General features: G+C 41.0%; 2 protein-coding genes across 5 annotated transcripts in view; one reads left to right on the top strand and one right to left on the bottom strand.

Annotated features, from left to right (window-relative positions):
• Positions 1 to 9,886, top strand: part of LSS (lanosterol synthase) — a 43,404-nt gene extending 33,518 nt beyond the window's left edge. The window contains exons 12-22 of the mRNA XM_077272409.1: positions 3,047 to 3,103; positions 3,309 to 3,380; positions 4,006 to 4,056; positions 4,249 to 4,398; positions 4,475 to 4,571; positions 4,649 to 4,754; positions 5,328 to 5,393; positions 6,037 to 6,117; positions 6,803 to 6,967; positions 7,350 to 7,428; positions 8,440 to 9,886. Coding sequence (XP_077128524.1) covers positions 3,047 to 3,103; positions 3,309 to 3,380; positions 4,006 to 4,056; positions 4,249 to 4,398; positions 4,475 to 4,571; positions 4,649 to 4,754; positions 5,328 to 5,393; positions 6,037 to 6,117; positions 6,803 to 6,967; positions 7,350 to 7,428; positions 8,440 to 8,586 — 1,071 coding nt within the window. The 3' untranslated portion in view covers positions 8,587 to 9,886. The remainder of the gene's footprint in view (positions 1 to 3,046; positions 3,104 to 3,308; positions 3,381 to 4,005; positions 4,057 to 4,248; positions 4,399 to 4,474; positions 4,572 to 4,648; positions 4,755 to 5,327; positions 5,394 to 6,036; positions 6,118 to 6,802; positions 6,968 to 7,349; positions 7,429 to 8,439) is intronic.
• C7H21orf58 (chromosome 7 C21orf58 homolog) overlaps positions 9,827 to 13,137 on the bottom strand; it is a 54,584-nt gene continuing 51,273 nt past the window's right edge. For 3 of the 4 annotated variants that reach the window (XM_077272411.1, XM_077272410.1, XM_077272412.1), the window contains exons 8-10: positions 12,544 to 12,785; positions 12,353 to 12,411; positions 9,827 to 10,109 (exon numbers count right to left, since the gene is read on the bottom strand). In XM_077272411.1, the coding sequence (XP_077128526.1) occupies positions 12,363 to 12,411; positions 12,544 to 12,785 (291 nt within the window). In that variant the 3' untranslated portion in view covers positions 9,827 to 10,109; positions 12,353 to 12,362. The remainder of the gene's footprint in view (positions 10,110 to 12,352; positions 12,412 to 12,543; positions 12,786 to 13,137) is intronic. The other variant, XM_077272413.1, reaches the window with a different exon arrangement.

Here is a 13,137-nt window from a genome sequence, read left to right as displayed (position 1 = left end):
GCATTTCATCTATGTCCTTTTCCCTGCCTTCCATTTTGGCCTTCCTTCAGGCAGGACTGGATTCGGGCCTAGCACACACTGGACGAGCGGTGGATACCGCGTCCATCTTATCTTCCACTTGTGCCGAATTTGGCCAGTTCTCAATTGACTCTCTATTGACTCTCTACTAGGAGTGGGGCTTAACTCTTTGGTGACCCATAAGCTTAAAATGCTCTAAGAGAGGTACATTGATGAAGGTCTAATTTTGACCGAAACGTCTATTGTATGTACTCTCCTTTACTGATTAAATCTTTATTGCATCTCACTACGTGTGTGCCAAGTTATCTCTAATATTATATGGTTTGGGCACCTACTTGAGCACCACAACCAATAGTTGTGCCTACGGCTGTATTTACAAATTCCCCTGTCAGTTCTATCTTGGAAGGTGGCCTTTCTTGTGGCCATCACTTCTATCTGCCGCGTTTCCCAGTTGGCGGCCCTGTCTTGCCGTCCTCCATTCTTGGTCATCCACCAGGACAAGGTGGTCCTCAGGCCTCCGCCTTCTTTTCTTCCTAAGGTGGTTTCCACCTTCCACCTCAACGAGGACATCGTTCTACCTTCCTTTTGTCCAGCTCCGACTCATCCTCTGGAGCGATCGTTGAACAAGCTGGACCTCGTCAGGGCAGTGAAGATCTACCTGGATAGAACGTCCACTTTCCGGAAGACGGATTCTCTTTTCATCATTCCTGATGGCTTGCGCAGAGGCCAACCGGCATCTTAGGTGACTATTGCTCGCTGGATCAGAACGGCAATTCTGATCCTCCTGGGATCAAGGCTCACTCTACCCAGGCAGTCAGCGCCTCCTGTGCGGTGCACCACAGGGCTTCCGCCCTACAGCTTTGCAAAGCGGCAACCTGGTCTTCCATCCACACGTTAGCCAAATTTTACAAGGTCCATACCTACGCTTCGGCGGACGCCAGCCTAGGCAGAAGAATCTTGCAGGCGGCAGTGGTGAGTCCTCTGGCCTGATGGAAGTCTGTTTCTTCCCGCCCTTGGGACTGCTTTGGGACGTCCCATGGTTCCTGTGTCTCCCAATGAGAGGCGATAAAGAAAACAGGATTTTTGGTTGCTTACCGTAAAATCTGTTTCTTGGAGCCTCCATTGGGGGACACAGCACCCTCCCAATGTTTCTCAGTTTCTGTTGTTTTATGTTCTATGACTGTTCTCACGTTTACAGTTCTCAAGCTTGTGGTTATGGTTTTCAACCTTGTTATTTATCTCCTACTGCTTTCTCATTAACTGAAGAGTATAATGCCAGTCGGTGGGGTGTATACTGCAGAGGAGGAGCTAACTTTTTTATTTGCATAGTGGCAGCCTCCTAGTGGCAGCAGCATACACCCATGGTTCCTGTGTCCCCCAATGGAGGCTCCAAGAAACAGATTTTACGGTAAGCAACCAAAAATCCTGTTATTCAGTATACTTCCTAGACTGGCCCCACAACACTGACTATGGAGGAGAGGGGCCGGTTTTGGGAGATGAGTATCATTTTTTTTAAATTCTATTTCTCATCTCCTTTAGATCGCTACTGGACAAACCCTTAGGGTATGTGCACACGTCAGGATTTCTTCAGGATTTTTTGCGTTTTTTTTGAGGATTTCCCCGATAAAAACGCTATAATACCGCATAAAAAACACATACATTATGCATCGCATCATTTAGAATGCATTCCGCGTTTTTTGTGCAAATGTTGCTTTTTTTTCCGCAAAAAAACGCAATCCGGAAAAAGAAGCAATATGTTCATTATTTTTGCGGATTTTTTGCGGATTTCCCATGAAATTGGAGTGTCTGGGAAAAAACGCAAAAATTCCGCAAAAAAAAAAAATGTAAAAAACGTGCAAAAAAAAATCGCATGCGGATTTCTGGCAGAAATGTATGGATTTTGTCAGGAAAATTTCTGCAAGAAATCTTGACGTGTGCACATACCCTCAAACTAAAGGCTGAAATCTATGTCTTTTTTATTTTATTGGTATCTTTGTTGCTTACACCACTGCACCCAGATATTTCCTGCCGTATATCGCCCTTTGGAGGTCCTGTTCGCCCTACAAGCAGTCAGGTTGCCTACATGGTAGAACACTTTATAACGTGACGTGTCAGGAGATTAGTTGGGGTTTATGAATTTAGAATCTCTAAAATTTTTACAACAAAGGGATTCCCAGCATGTTTTTGTTTTTGTTTTTCTCCCCGTGACGATGATGCAATTGTGTTTCTGCTTGGAGGTGTTTGAATTGCCTAACAAATGTTGATTGAGCTACCCTAGTGTTTACCAAGTTCCAGGTCTAAAGTGGTCAGGTTTTGCTCTGATTTTTATTCCAGCTGCTCCCCTGACCATTCTTTTGTTTTGGGATATTTTTTCTATATTTTTATTTTATTTTTTGTCATAAATTTGACATACAGTTTCAGAAATATAGGCCTTTTTTATTTAGTGATAATTTTCATAGTCTTTACAAGGCGGCAGGGCTCATAAGATAATTATGCAAAACAGGTTACATATGTGCCCTTAGATAATCCTGGGAGCAACGTCTCCTTGCTAAAGAACATAAACATTGGCATTAGATAAAAAGGCCAGAGATCTGGGACCATATGGTGGATTTAAAAAAAAATAAATAAATAAATAAATAAATATATATGTATATATATATATATACATATATATATATATATATATATATATACATATATATATATATATATATATATATATATATAATGATTTTTTTTCCCTTGGTTCCATAAAATTAGATCAAAAACGGACATGTGTAGAATTTTTTTTGGTCCTCGAAAATCACGGATATGTGAATGGCCCCATAGTGTATCACGGGTATGAGTGCTATCCGTGAAAACCACAAGTTGTACTCGTACGCGACCATCAGACGTCTGAATGAGGCCTGAGTGCGTGTGAGATTTTAATGATATTTTTAACAACTTGGTAGCTTTTCATTCGGAGGTACCATGTGCTGTGTCCAAGTGTGTAGCCAAAATGTAACAGTTGTCTGTTCATTTTTCGCAGGGAACAAATGGATCGCAGCTCTGGGACACGGCATTTGCAATACAGGCATATTTAGAGGTAAAGTATGTGAACTACAAGCAGTTGTGCCTCATCTCGGGGACATTTTGTAAGATTTAATTTCTTTTATTTACATTAGTGAAAAAAAAACATGAAAAAAAATTACAATAAAGCCCATATTTTTTTTTCATCTCAGTTTTTATAATTTGTTTCAGTATGTTTTTATTGTTTTGTTTTTTTTATTTTTTTTGTTGTCTGTCTACAGGCTGGAGCACACAAGAAAAAACAATTTGAGAAAACTTTGGAGAAGGCGCATGAATTTCTTCGTATTACACAGGTGAAGTTTTGGAAAATGTTAAGAGGAGCTTGAAGAGATGTGAACACTATATACATCTTTTGAACACTTTTTTTTTTTTTTTGCATTGGATGTTCTTTTGCAGTTGATTATTTTATTAAAATGTTTTGCTTTTCGATTTGTAGAGCTTGCAGGTTATGCTGCTTTTTTTTTGTCTTCATTACTTCAGATGAGCTGATGAATCTTGAAGCTAATCTTAGCTTATATATATATATATATATATATATATATATATATATATATATATATATATATATATATATATATATATATATATATACACAAATAAAATTAACATAAATGAAGAATCTGAGCTTAGATTAGCTTCGGTAGAGGTCACAGAGCTTACATGATGCAATGAGAAAAGTATGTTATCGAGCAGCGTGCACTGTTCTGTATTACATGCAAGCTCTACAAGTTACACAGTAGTACATTTTTAATAACAGACAACTGCAAGCCTGTTCTTTTTATTTATTGTGGCATCCCAGGAGTCATAAGTTGTGGTTTTTGGGTGACAAAGTCAGATGAGGGCTTGTTTTTTTTCTGTGATCAGTTGTGTTTGTCAGTCACATACACATAATATATGATTAATTTCTTTATGTTGCAGATACCTGATAACCCACCAGAGTACAAGAAATACTACAGACAGATGAACAAGGTGGGTATATATTATAAAGGAGTGTTCATGGTCCTCTGTAGGTTTCCTGAGGGGGCAGGTGTATTTACCATACAAATCATATTACATAATTCATTCATTTTAGAAACGCAGTATCCGTTATCTTGTTTTTCTTTGAGTATTTTCAGTACTATGTCATTCTGACATTAAAGGTGACTTTTTGTTGTAATCCAGGGCGGATTCCCATTCAGCACTCGGGACTGTGGTTGGGTTGTAGCAGATTGTACTGCGGAGGGGCTGAAGTCTGCAATGCTGCTCCAAGAAAACTGCTCTTTCTTATCTGACCATATTCCGAGGAGCAGATTACGGGATGCCGTCGATGTGGTAAGAAACGTTCAACCGTGTATGTGGGAATTGGTGGTCTTCTGTGATGTAACTTGATAATTTCGATGTGCTGTAGCTACTTAGTATGAAGAATTCTGATGGCGGATTTGCTACCTATGAAACCAAACGAGGTGGCCGCTTGTTGGAAAGGCTCAATCCCTCTGAAGTGTTTGGTACGTACATAGTAATGTAATAAATACATCCTGATGAGGAGCATGGAGATCACATTCAATGCTTTCACTCACTGCAGGAGATATTATGATTGACTACACCTATGTCGAGTGCACATCTGCTGCAATGCAAGCCTTGAAACATTACCAAGCCTGGAACCCGGACTACAGAGCACATGAAATCGGGTAATTTCTCAGACATTCTTCTTCAAAGGCAATGTTACATATTCCTGATGTTCAGAAAATTATTTACTTTATATAAATTTGCCTTTCGGATTTGTATGGCAAACTCATTTAAAGGGGTTGTGTGGTCAGAAGATATTGATGCCCTATCCTCTTGACTAGGAGCTGTTCTGCAGTACCTGGCAGCGGCTGCTACACTTAGAATGAAGCTGATCAGTTTGGGTCCTGGGAATCTGCCCACCACCGATCTGATATTGATGACCTAGCCAAAGGAAAAGTCATCAGTATCTTAAGATTAGAAAACCTCTTTCAGGTTTTTTCATCTTAAAGCACCTTCCAATAATATATTATAAATGCATGACCGCTTGTAAATGATCAAATTCTGGTATTACCGCTGCACTGGCACTTTTAGGTCTGTGACATTGCATCCACAGTACTGTTCTTCTTGTCCAGCATTCCCTTTCCAGCAGGGAAAGCAAATGGCCCTCGTATAGAAAGGAGTTCTTTCTCAAAACTATGATAGGCGACTGCACTGATTTTCTTATCGGGACTTTTCTTTTTTTTGGGTTTACTTAGGGAAACTCTCAAACAAGGCCTGGATTACTGTCGCAGGGTTCAGCGTAAAGATGGATCCTGGGAAGGGTAAGTATTCTAGAACTGTGTTATCATTTAGACTTTTGAACTTTTGGTAAAATCCTTCTCTCGATGAATACGTTAAGGAGCGCAGAACCTTGGGCGTAGAACCTTCCAGTAGTAGGCAGAAAAGAAGCGTTGGCTCTGTCTGGCGGGCTAACTGGCCAGCTCAGGTTTGTGCCAAAAGCAGCAAGAGAGCAAAAAAAAAAATGTGTAAAAGTAGAACCAACATGATCTGAACCCGGGGAAGAGAGTCATGTGCAGAGGGGTCGGAAATCAACTCTGGAGAGTAGTAAAATATGTATAGGGTGGGACTGGTGTGCCCTAGTGTAGTCAACAGCAAAGGGATTTTACAAGAAGTGGAAAGGTTTAATTTTCTCCGTAATAGCAATGGACCTATTGGGAGGATAATGGGTTTTTTTAGCAGAAAATGTGCATTAAAAAGCTGCCAGGTGAGCACGCTGCCCTCCAGATGTTCTCTTGTGTGGCGCTTTCCACGTCACCCCCACCAGTTTACTTTTTATTCTACCTAATATCAGCCTCCTAATGACAGATCCTGAACCAATGATGCTGGGTCCCCAATGCTAAGGACAAGAAATGTTGTTGTTTTTTCTTAGTTTAATATATTCTTCTATTTCTCCCCATTGTCCAGGTCCTGGGGTGTGTGCTTTACATATGGCATATGGTTTGGACTGGAGGCCTTTGCTTGCATGGGATATAAGTACTCAGATGGGTGAGTGTCATCAAGGAGCCGACACGTACATGCAAAACAATGTCTGATATGTTAGTTGTTGAGTTGTGTGCAGTCGTTGGGATTAAGGTTGTGCACGGGGATATTATTAGTTAAAATTATTACTTTTTTATCTACTATCACTCCAAAAAAATTACAACTTGAGGGTGAAGAGGTTGACCCTGACTTTTATTTTCTTCAGTTGTCCTAAATGGGTATTCCCATCTCTAAGATCCTTTCCCAATATCTAGTAGGTGTAGTACTAATATTATCAAATACCTCCAACTAGAAATGTAGAATAGTTCTTCTGATTCGCTATGTCTCTTACCCCATGTGCAGGGCATTGCAGTAGCTTAGATATCCATGGTTACAACCACTGGCGTAGTGATAGTTGCTACTGGTCGTAACCATGGATACCTAAGCTATACCCTGCTCATGAGGTAAGGGACATGGCTAATCAGAAGAACTCTACTGAATTTCTAATTGGAGGTATTTGCTAATATTATTATTATTATTGCACCTGCTACATATTGGGATAGGATCTTGGATATGGGAATGCCACTTTAGCTCTAACAGGCATTAATGTTACCTAGAAACAAAGAAAAACTTAGCAGAGGAAGTTATTGCTGGCATTTGTGAAATGAATTGATTTCTACCAATCCGCCTTGTTGTGTCCTACACCATTCAGTTGCCCGGAGGTCACCCGTGCCTGCGATTTTCTTCTCTCTCACCAAATGGAAGATGGAGGCTGGGGGGAGGACTTTGAATCATGTGAAGAGAGAAGATATGTTCAGAGTGCCAGCTCTCAGCTACACAACACCTGCTGGGCACTGCTGGCTCTGATGGCCGTCAGGTACGACCACTTTTATGGCGACTGGTGCTGGATGTTCTCTTTGCACTGAGGTTTACAAAAGCTGACTGTGCGTGTTCCCGGAAATATGGGGCCGGTTCTCGCTGTAGAGGACAATCTGCATTCACACATCCACGTGTCAAGGTCCGAGCATGAATTCATGGACTGTTCACGGGTCTCCTGGCCCAAACTTGGCAGCCTCAAATATGCTTATGACGCCGTCAAGTTCGGATCAGGAGACCCGTGGACAGTCCATGGATTACGGCCCGTGCTCAGACCGTGACGTACGGATGTGTGAATGCGACATGCTTTTTATGTGCTGTACTGATTACAGGGTCGGGCTGTGTGATAGAAGCTTTCTGTTGAGCTTGCTGATCTTTTGCAGGTTTCCCAATGTTGGTGTTTTGGAGAGAGGAGTAAAACTGCTACTGGAGAAGCAGCTCAGCAACGGAGACTGGCCTCAGGTACAGCAAAATATAGAAACACATAAAATAGATTTATACAAAGAACCTAAAAATGCTTTCATTGTTAAAAAAAAATAAAAATATAAAAAAAATCAGTAATTTATAGAAGCCTTGGTTTGATTCCTCTGTGACTCAAAATAGCCCCCAAATAATGAGGAGTATTTTCTTGAGATACAGTATGGGATATTTGGTGCCTGACATGGGGGGGTCTTATGGTTTTGGGTAAGATATTAGACCCACAGTATGTTAAGCGCAGAGTTACCATTGCCAGACAGTGTTAATGAGAAATGCTCTTTGTTCTATGATGTAACCTTGTTATGTTGGAAAATCCTCTATAAAATTAATTAAAAAAAAAAATGATGGTGCATGGTTAAAGCTTCTGCTCATAGGATGAGCGTGTTCTGTCTCCAGGTATCAAGTGCAAACCCTGTGGAGAAGACAGAAGTGGTTTATTACGGCATTTGTCTTCTTTTTCACTGGCTACATAGCACTCAATGACCGCTGGGTAGTGTGCCGAAGCATTGGCACTGCTGACCAGTAGAGTGCACTGTCAGTCATTACATGTCTTACGCTGGTATCAGCATTTAACATGTTAACAGCCGTGGGTGGATCGCGATTCCACCTGCGGCTATTAGGGGCTCATGCCAGCTGATGAAATCAGGTAGTCCAACCACGCCCCCACCACTGATTGGTATCTTTCTGCCTATGCACAGTGTACATAGAAAGCTGACAATTAGTGGTGTGGCCGAGGTTATACAGAGCTCAGCATTCAGAGATCTACAGCAGAGAAAACTGATTTTATCAGAACTCCTGCAGTAAAGTAAGTGGTGGAATCAGGGTATCTGCCCCTACATCATGCTGCTGTCAGTTGGGATAGCAAAAACCTGGTGACAGATTCCCTTTACGGCCTGGTCATTAAGGGGTTAAACATGCTCGGATTCAATCCATCACTTATGAACTCCCCTTTACCCACTGAAACCTGTAATAATACATCTTATATTTTCTTTGCAGGAAAATATATCAGGTGTCTTTAACAAGAGCTGTGCGATCAGCTACACTTCATACCGAAATGTATTCCCCATATGGACACTGGGTCGTTTTTCCCATCTTCACCCAGAGAATCCCGTGGCCGGAGTTCACAAGAGCCAGCATGGCTGAAGGAAGGCAAATAACAGTATGAAGAAATGTCCTGGCTGCTGCCCTGCGGATATTCTTCTATGAATTAACAGATTAATTTTCCAATTTTATTTTTGTAGAATAATCATTTCTCAGATCTGAGTTCCTTGGTGTGCGCAGAAGATAATTTAGAGTAATATGGGTGTTATTTCAGTTTTAGGCATTTCAGTAATTTATATTAAATGAAGGCTCTGAGATGTTTTTCATGTAAAACCAGAACTTGAGAACTGAGCACCGAGGATGATACAATGTAATTACTTGAAACAAGAAAAGTAATGATACAAGTGAATGTATCTATGAATAAATAAGGATTTTACAATACTAGTTCTGTTTTATGCTGAATACATGAAGTGTCTATTGGGCCACTCTCACACGTCCAGATAATTCCGGTACCGGAAAAATCGGTACCGGAGTTATCCGTGTCAGTGTGCTCTCGTGGCACATCAGTGTGGCACACAGGTGGCAGCCGTGTGCCGACTAAGGACCACACGGACCGTGCAGGAGACAGCGCTAGAGTTAAGCGCTGTCCCCCCTGCGTGTGGTGCTGAAGCCGTCATTCATTCCTTCTCCCCAGCATCGTTCGCTGGAGAGAAGGAATGAAAAATCTAGGTTTTTTTTGTTTTTTTTTGTGTTTAAAATAAAGTTTTGTCAGCGCCACCCCTAGGACTGGAAGTAGTACTCTGCCGGGAGGAATAAAGGTAATTTCCTCCTGGCTGGGGGCTCTCAGTGTCGGCGCTACACGGTTTCAAAACACCATTAACATGCAGTTTATCCCCATATGTGCTGGTAAGTAGCATTATTTTACATGACCGGTTCCCACTTAACAAGGGGTTGGTCAAGTAGTAGTAGTGTTTTCCCCTTTAATTAAGACTTTGAGGTTGATATTGTCATAGTAAGTGTTTTGAACCTATGTACAAACTCTTATTAAAAGGGTTATCCGGGATTAGAGAAACAAGGCAGTTGTCTTTCAGAAACGGCGCCACCCCTGACTTTGGCTCCTGTCGGGTATTGCAGCTTTGCCCCGTTGAGTTGAATGGAGGTGATTTGCAATAACGTGCACAACCATGATCAATGATTCATCGCCCCTGGGTGTCTTCTTCATGGTTTGATGTGTGTACATAGCTAACGGTAGGCAAGTGGACTTTTTTTTCAAACTATGCACAAAGCTTCCCATCCTTTCTCAATTCAGAATTTTCCAAACTTGTTTGTATTTTTTCTTTTTAATAATTAAAAACATTGAAACCGGCTTTGTACATTTTAATAAAATACGTAATACGACCAATTGCTTTATTTGTATCTCCGTACAGTCGTTTGGCTTTTCTTATTACATCTGCGCACATTGTCAGAGGTATCTCTTGAGAATGACGACAGCAGCTCTCTCCGGTGATTCTCCTAGTAGATGTTACTGCATTAAATGAGAATAACGCTGTGTGGTCGACAGGATTCTTACATAAATTGCTCCGTGCTAAATCAAAAAGTTATTTCCTGGCTGAGCAAGTGATTTTCTAAAAGAAAATATTATTGAAAGAAAAAAAAAGTTAATATTTCTGTACATATAATACATCATAATTAGTATTAAATTAGTATTCAATTAATATTACTAAATGCAGGGATTGCCTAACGAACAGATAATCCCTGCATGTGTTGCTGTTGTCAAAAGCCCTGAGACATGCAGCCGCGGGACTCCAACATAGTATTTGAGCAGGCAGAAGACACTCAGCACCCGAGCATGCTCAGATAACACCTTATCCCAGCATGTTCGCTGATGTGTTCCTCCAGTTCTGATTGAATCCAGATCCCGGCAAAGGGTGGATCGTCTGATACGGCACAAGAAGGAAGAACTGCATGACAACGTTATATCATGCGAGATGCGCCCAGAGACGAAGTGCAAGTAATAAAAGTATATTGAAGGGCTATGTGATAACAACGTATTTTTGCTTTGTTTTTGGAGCAGACACTGAGCAAAAATTCAATATTTTTGGATGAGGATTTGGAGAGTTTCCGCTCAGTGGCTATGTGCACACAATGTCTAAACTCAGGTGAACCAACCAAGTTTCAAGTAAAAGACACTTTAAGAAACGAGTTATCCCCCCCCAACTCATCTTTTGGGTATGTGCACACGTTGCGGATTTCCTGCGGATCCGCAGCATTTTTTGCGGTGCAGAAACGCTGCAGATCCGCAAGTGATTTACAGTACAATGTAAATCAATGGTAGTAAAAAAAATGCTGTGCTAATGGTGCGGAAAATTCTGTGCGGAAACGCTGCAGATTAAAAGAAGGAGCATGTCACTTCTTTTTTGCGGATCTGCAGCGTTTTTGTACCCATTCCATTATGGAAATCCGCAGGGGTAAAAAACACAGTAAATCCGCACAAAAAAGGTGTCAAATCCGCACCTGCGTCTTCTGCCAAGAGACGCAGAATCCGCACCAAAAATTCCTCAGCCTAATCCGCAACGTGTGCACATGGCCTTTGAGTTTTTTCGGTCATTTCCTGAACATTTTTTGGTTTTCATGAAGTCTTTTTAATGTTTTCCAGTTGTTTTTTTCCCCTCCATTGAATAATGAAGACGCTGTTAGCGTTTTTTTCCTAAGCAAAAACTATTGAAAAACACTCAGACATTCTGGCGTCATTTGAGTTTTCCCGCTGACTTGAATTGTAAAGTACAGAGCGTTTTGCAAGTGGAAAAGGCTAGAAAAATTAACTTCTTTTAACTTCTTGATGGTTTTCGTTTGTTCAAGCAGTTAAAAGACATTCATAAGCCTGAAGATATGCACAGCAAGTTGTTTTTCCATATTAATGCATATGTTCATTCTTTTCAACATTTGCATTTTCTTCTTTATGTTTTCTGCTGCAGAATCTGCCTGAAAAAAGACGTGTGCACGTAATTAATAAGCAGAAATTCTCCACAAAACTCTTCAAAAACTTGGAGGTTCTGCTTAATTTCTGCTCTGAAAACCCCTCAAAAAGGCCACACAGAATCTTTTTGCAGAGTTTTTAGATTTGTAAGAGGATTTGTACAGTTTTTGCTTTGGGAACATAGCCCATAGGGGATTCTTTTAACGAGTTGGCGTTGGTACATATCAAAGCTGGTCAAAAAGTAGTGGAAGAAGAAAAAAATGGCTAGCAAACTATCCCAGCAGACATTCAGTTGTGTCAGTATTTTTAAGCAAATCTCTCTTTTGTCCTAATGCTACAGTGTATATATTTCCCAGGACTACAGACTGTTTGTATACAGATTAGGCAATTTTTCTACTTCTAAGCAAAAATGCTTTACTCTAGATGTAAAACAAAATGTTATTCACTAACTGCAACCAAATATCTTACAATTGGATAGTAAATGCATAAAAGCATCGTATATTACAGCATGGTATAATAGTGATGAGCGAGCATGCTGAGATAAGGTGTTATCTGAGCATGCTCGGGTCCTATCTGAGAGTCGCTGGCGTGCTCGAAAAATATGGCAGACAACACATGCAGAGTGTCTGTTTTTACACAATCCCTGCATTTGTTGTGACTGTCGAACAGCCGCGAGACATGCAGCTGTGAGGATTCTAACATATTTTTCGAGCACGCCGAAGTCACAGTTGGGACCTGAGCATGCTTAGATAACACGTTTTCCCAGCACGTTCGCTCATCATCGCTATTGTATACTTTCCGGTAATATAACACTGGAAGAGCATTTTATTTTATGTGTAAAGTATAAATCTCTATAATAAAGCATGAATCGGATTGATCTTTGCCACCTACCCTGGTCAGCTCATGGTCTTATAGTGCGCTCGGGACTCTGGCTGATATTCCATCCATTACTGCGCTTAAAATAGGAAACAATATCAGGGGACAAAACGGAAGAACAAACGCACCGGGTTCCTGAGACATGACGCTGATTCATACAGTGACATGTACTGGGGTTTCCATCAAGAAATGTGCAGTTGACTTACATGTGCATTGCTGGAAGTGTAGTAGTTGGACCGGTGACATGGTGCACGGCCTGAGGAAACCCTCCCGCTTGCCCCATGCTGTTTGATGGCATCATTTGAGGCCACATAGGATATCCAATTCCCGGCTGCATTGTGGGCGCAGCAGGCGGAAGGCCTGGTGGTGTATAGTGGTGGTGATGGTGTACTGATGATGGACGCATCTTCTCAGCTTTCAGCATGACCGGGTTCCCAATATGAAGATCCTAAAATAATGAAGAACTGTTAAAAAGTGCAATAAATGGTAAAGGAGTTACACAATATTACATACCAGATATTTATGAATATATTTAATTAAAGGGAATCTGTCAGCAAATTTTTGCTATTTAATCTGAGAGCAGCTTGATGTTTGAGCAGAGACCCTGCTTCTAGTGATTTCACTTAGTGGACTGTGTTGCTGTTTCAATAAAAATCGGTGTTTTATCATCAGGAGATTATCACTGCAGGACTAGGTGTCTCCTGCCTCCTAGTCAACTGTTTTGTGTAACCCCACCCCCACCAGTGAGTGGCAGCTTTCTGTCAATATATAGTGTACACAAATCTGCCAATCAGTGGTGT

The sequence above is a fragment of the Ranitomeya variabilis genome, chromosome 7 (assembly GCF_051348905.1).
Source record: "Ranitomeya variabilis isolate aRanVar5 chromosome 7, aRanVar5.hap1, whole genome shotgun sequence".
NCBI classification, from domain to species: domain Eukaryota; kingdom Metazoa; phylum Chordata; class Amphibia; order Anura; family Dendrobatidae; genus Ranitomeya; species Ranitomeya variabilis.
This window is presented reverse-complemented; position numbering and strand designations above follow the sequence as displayed.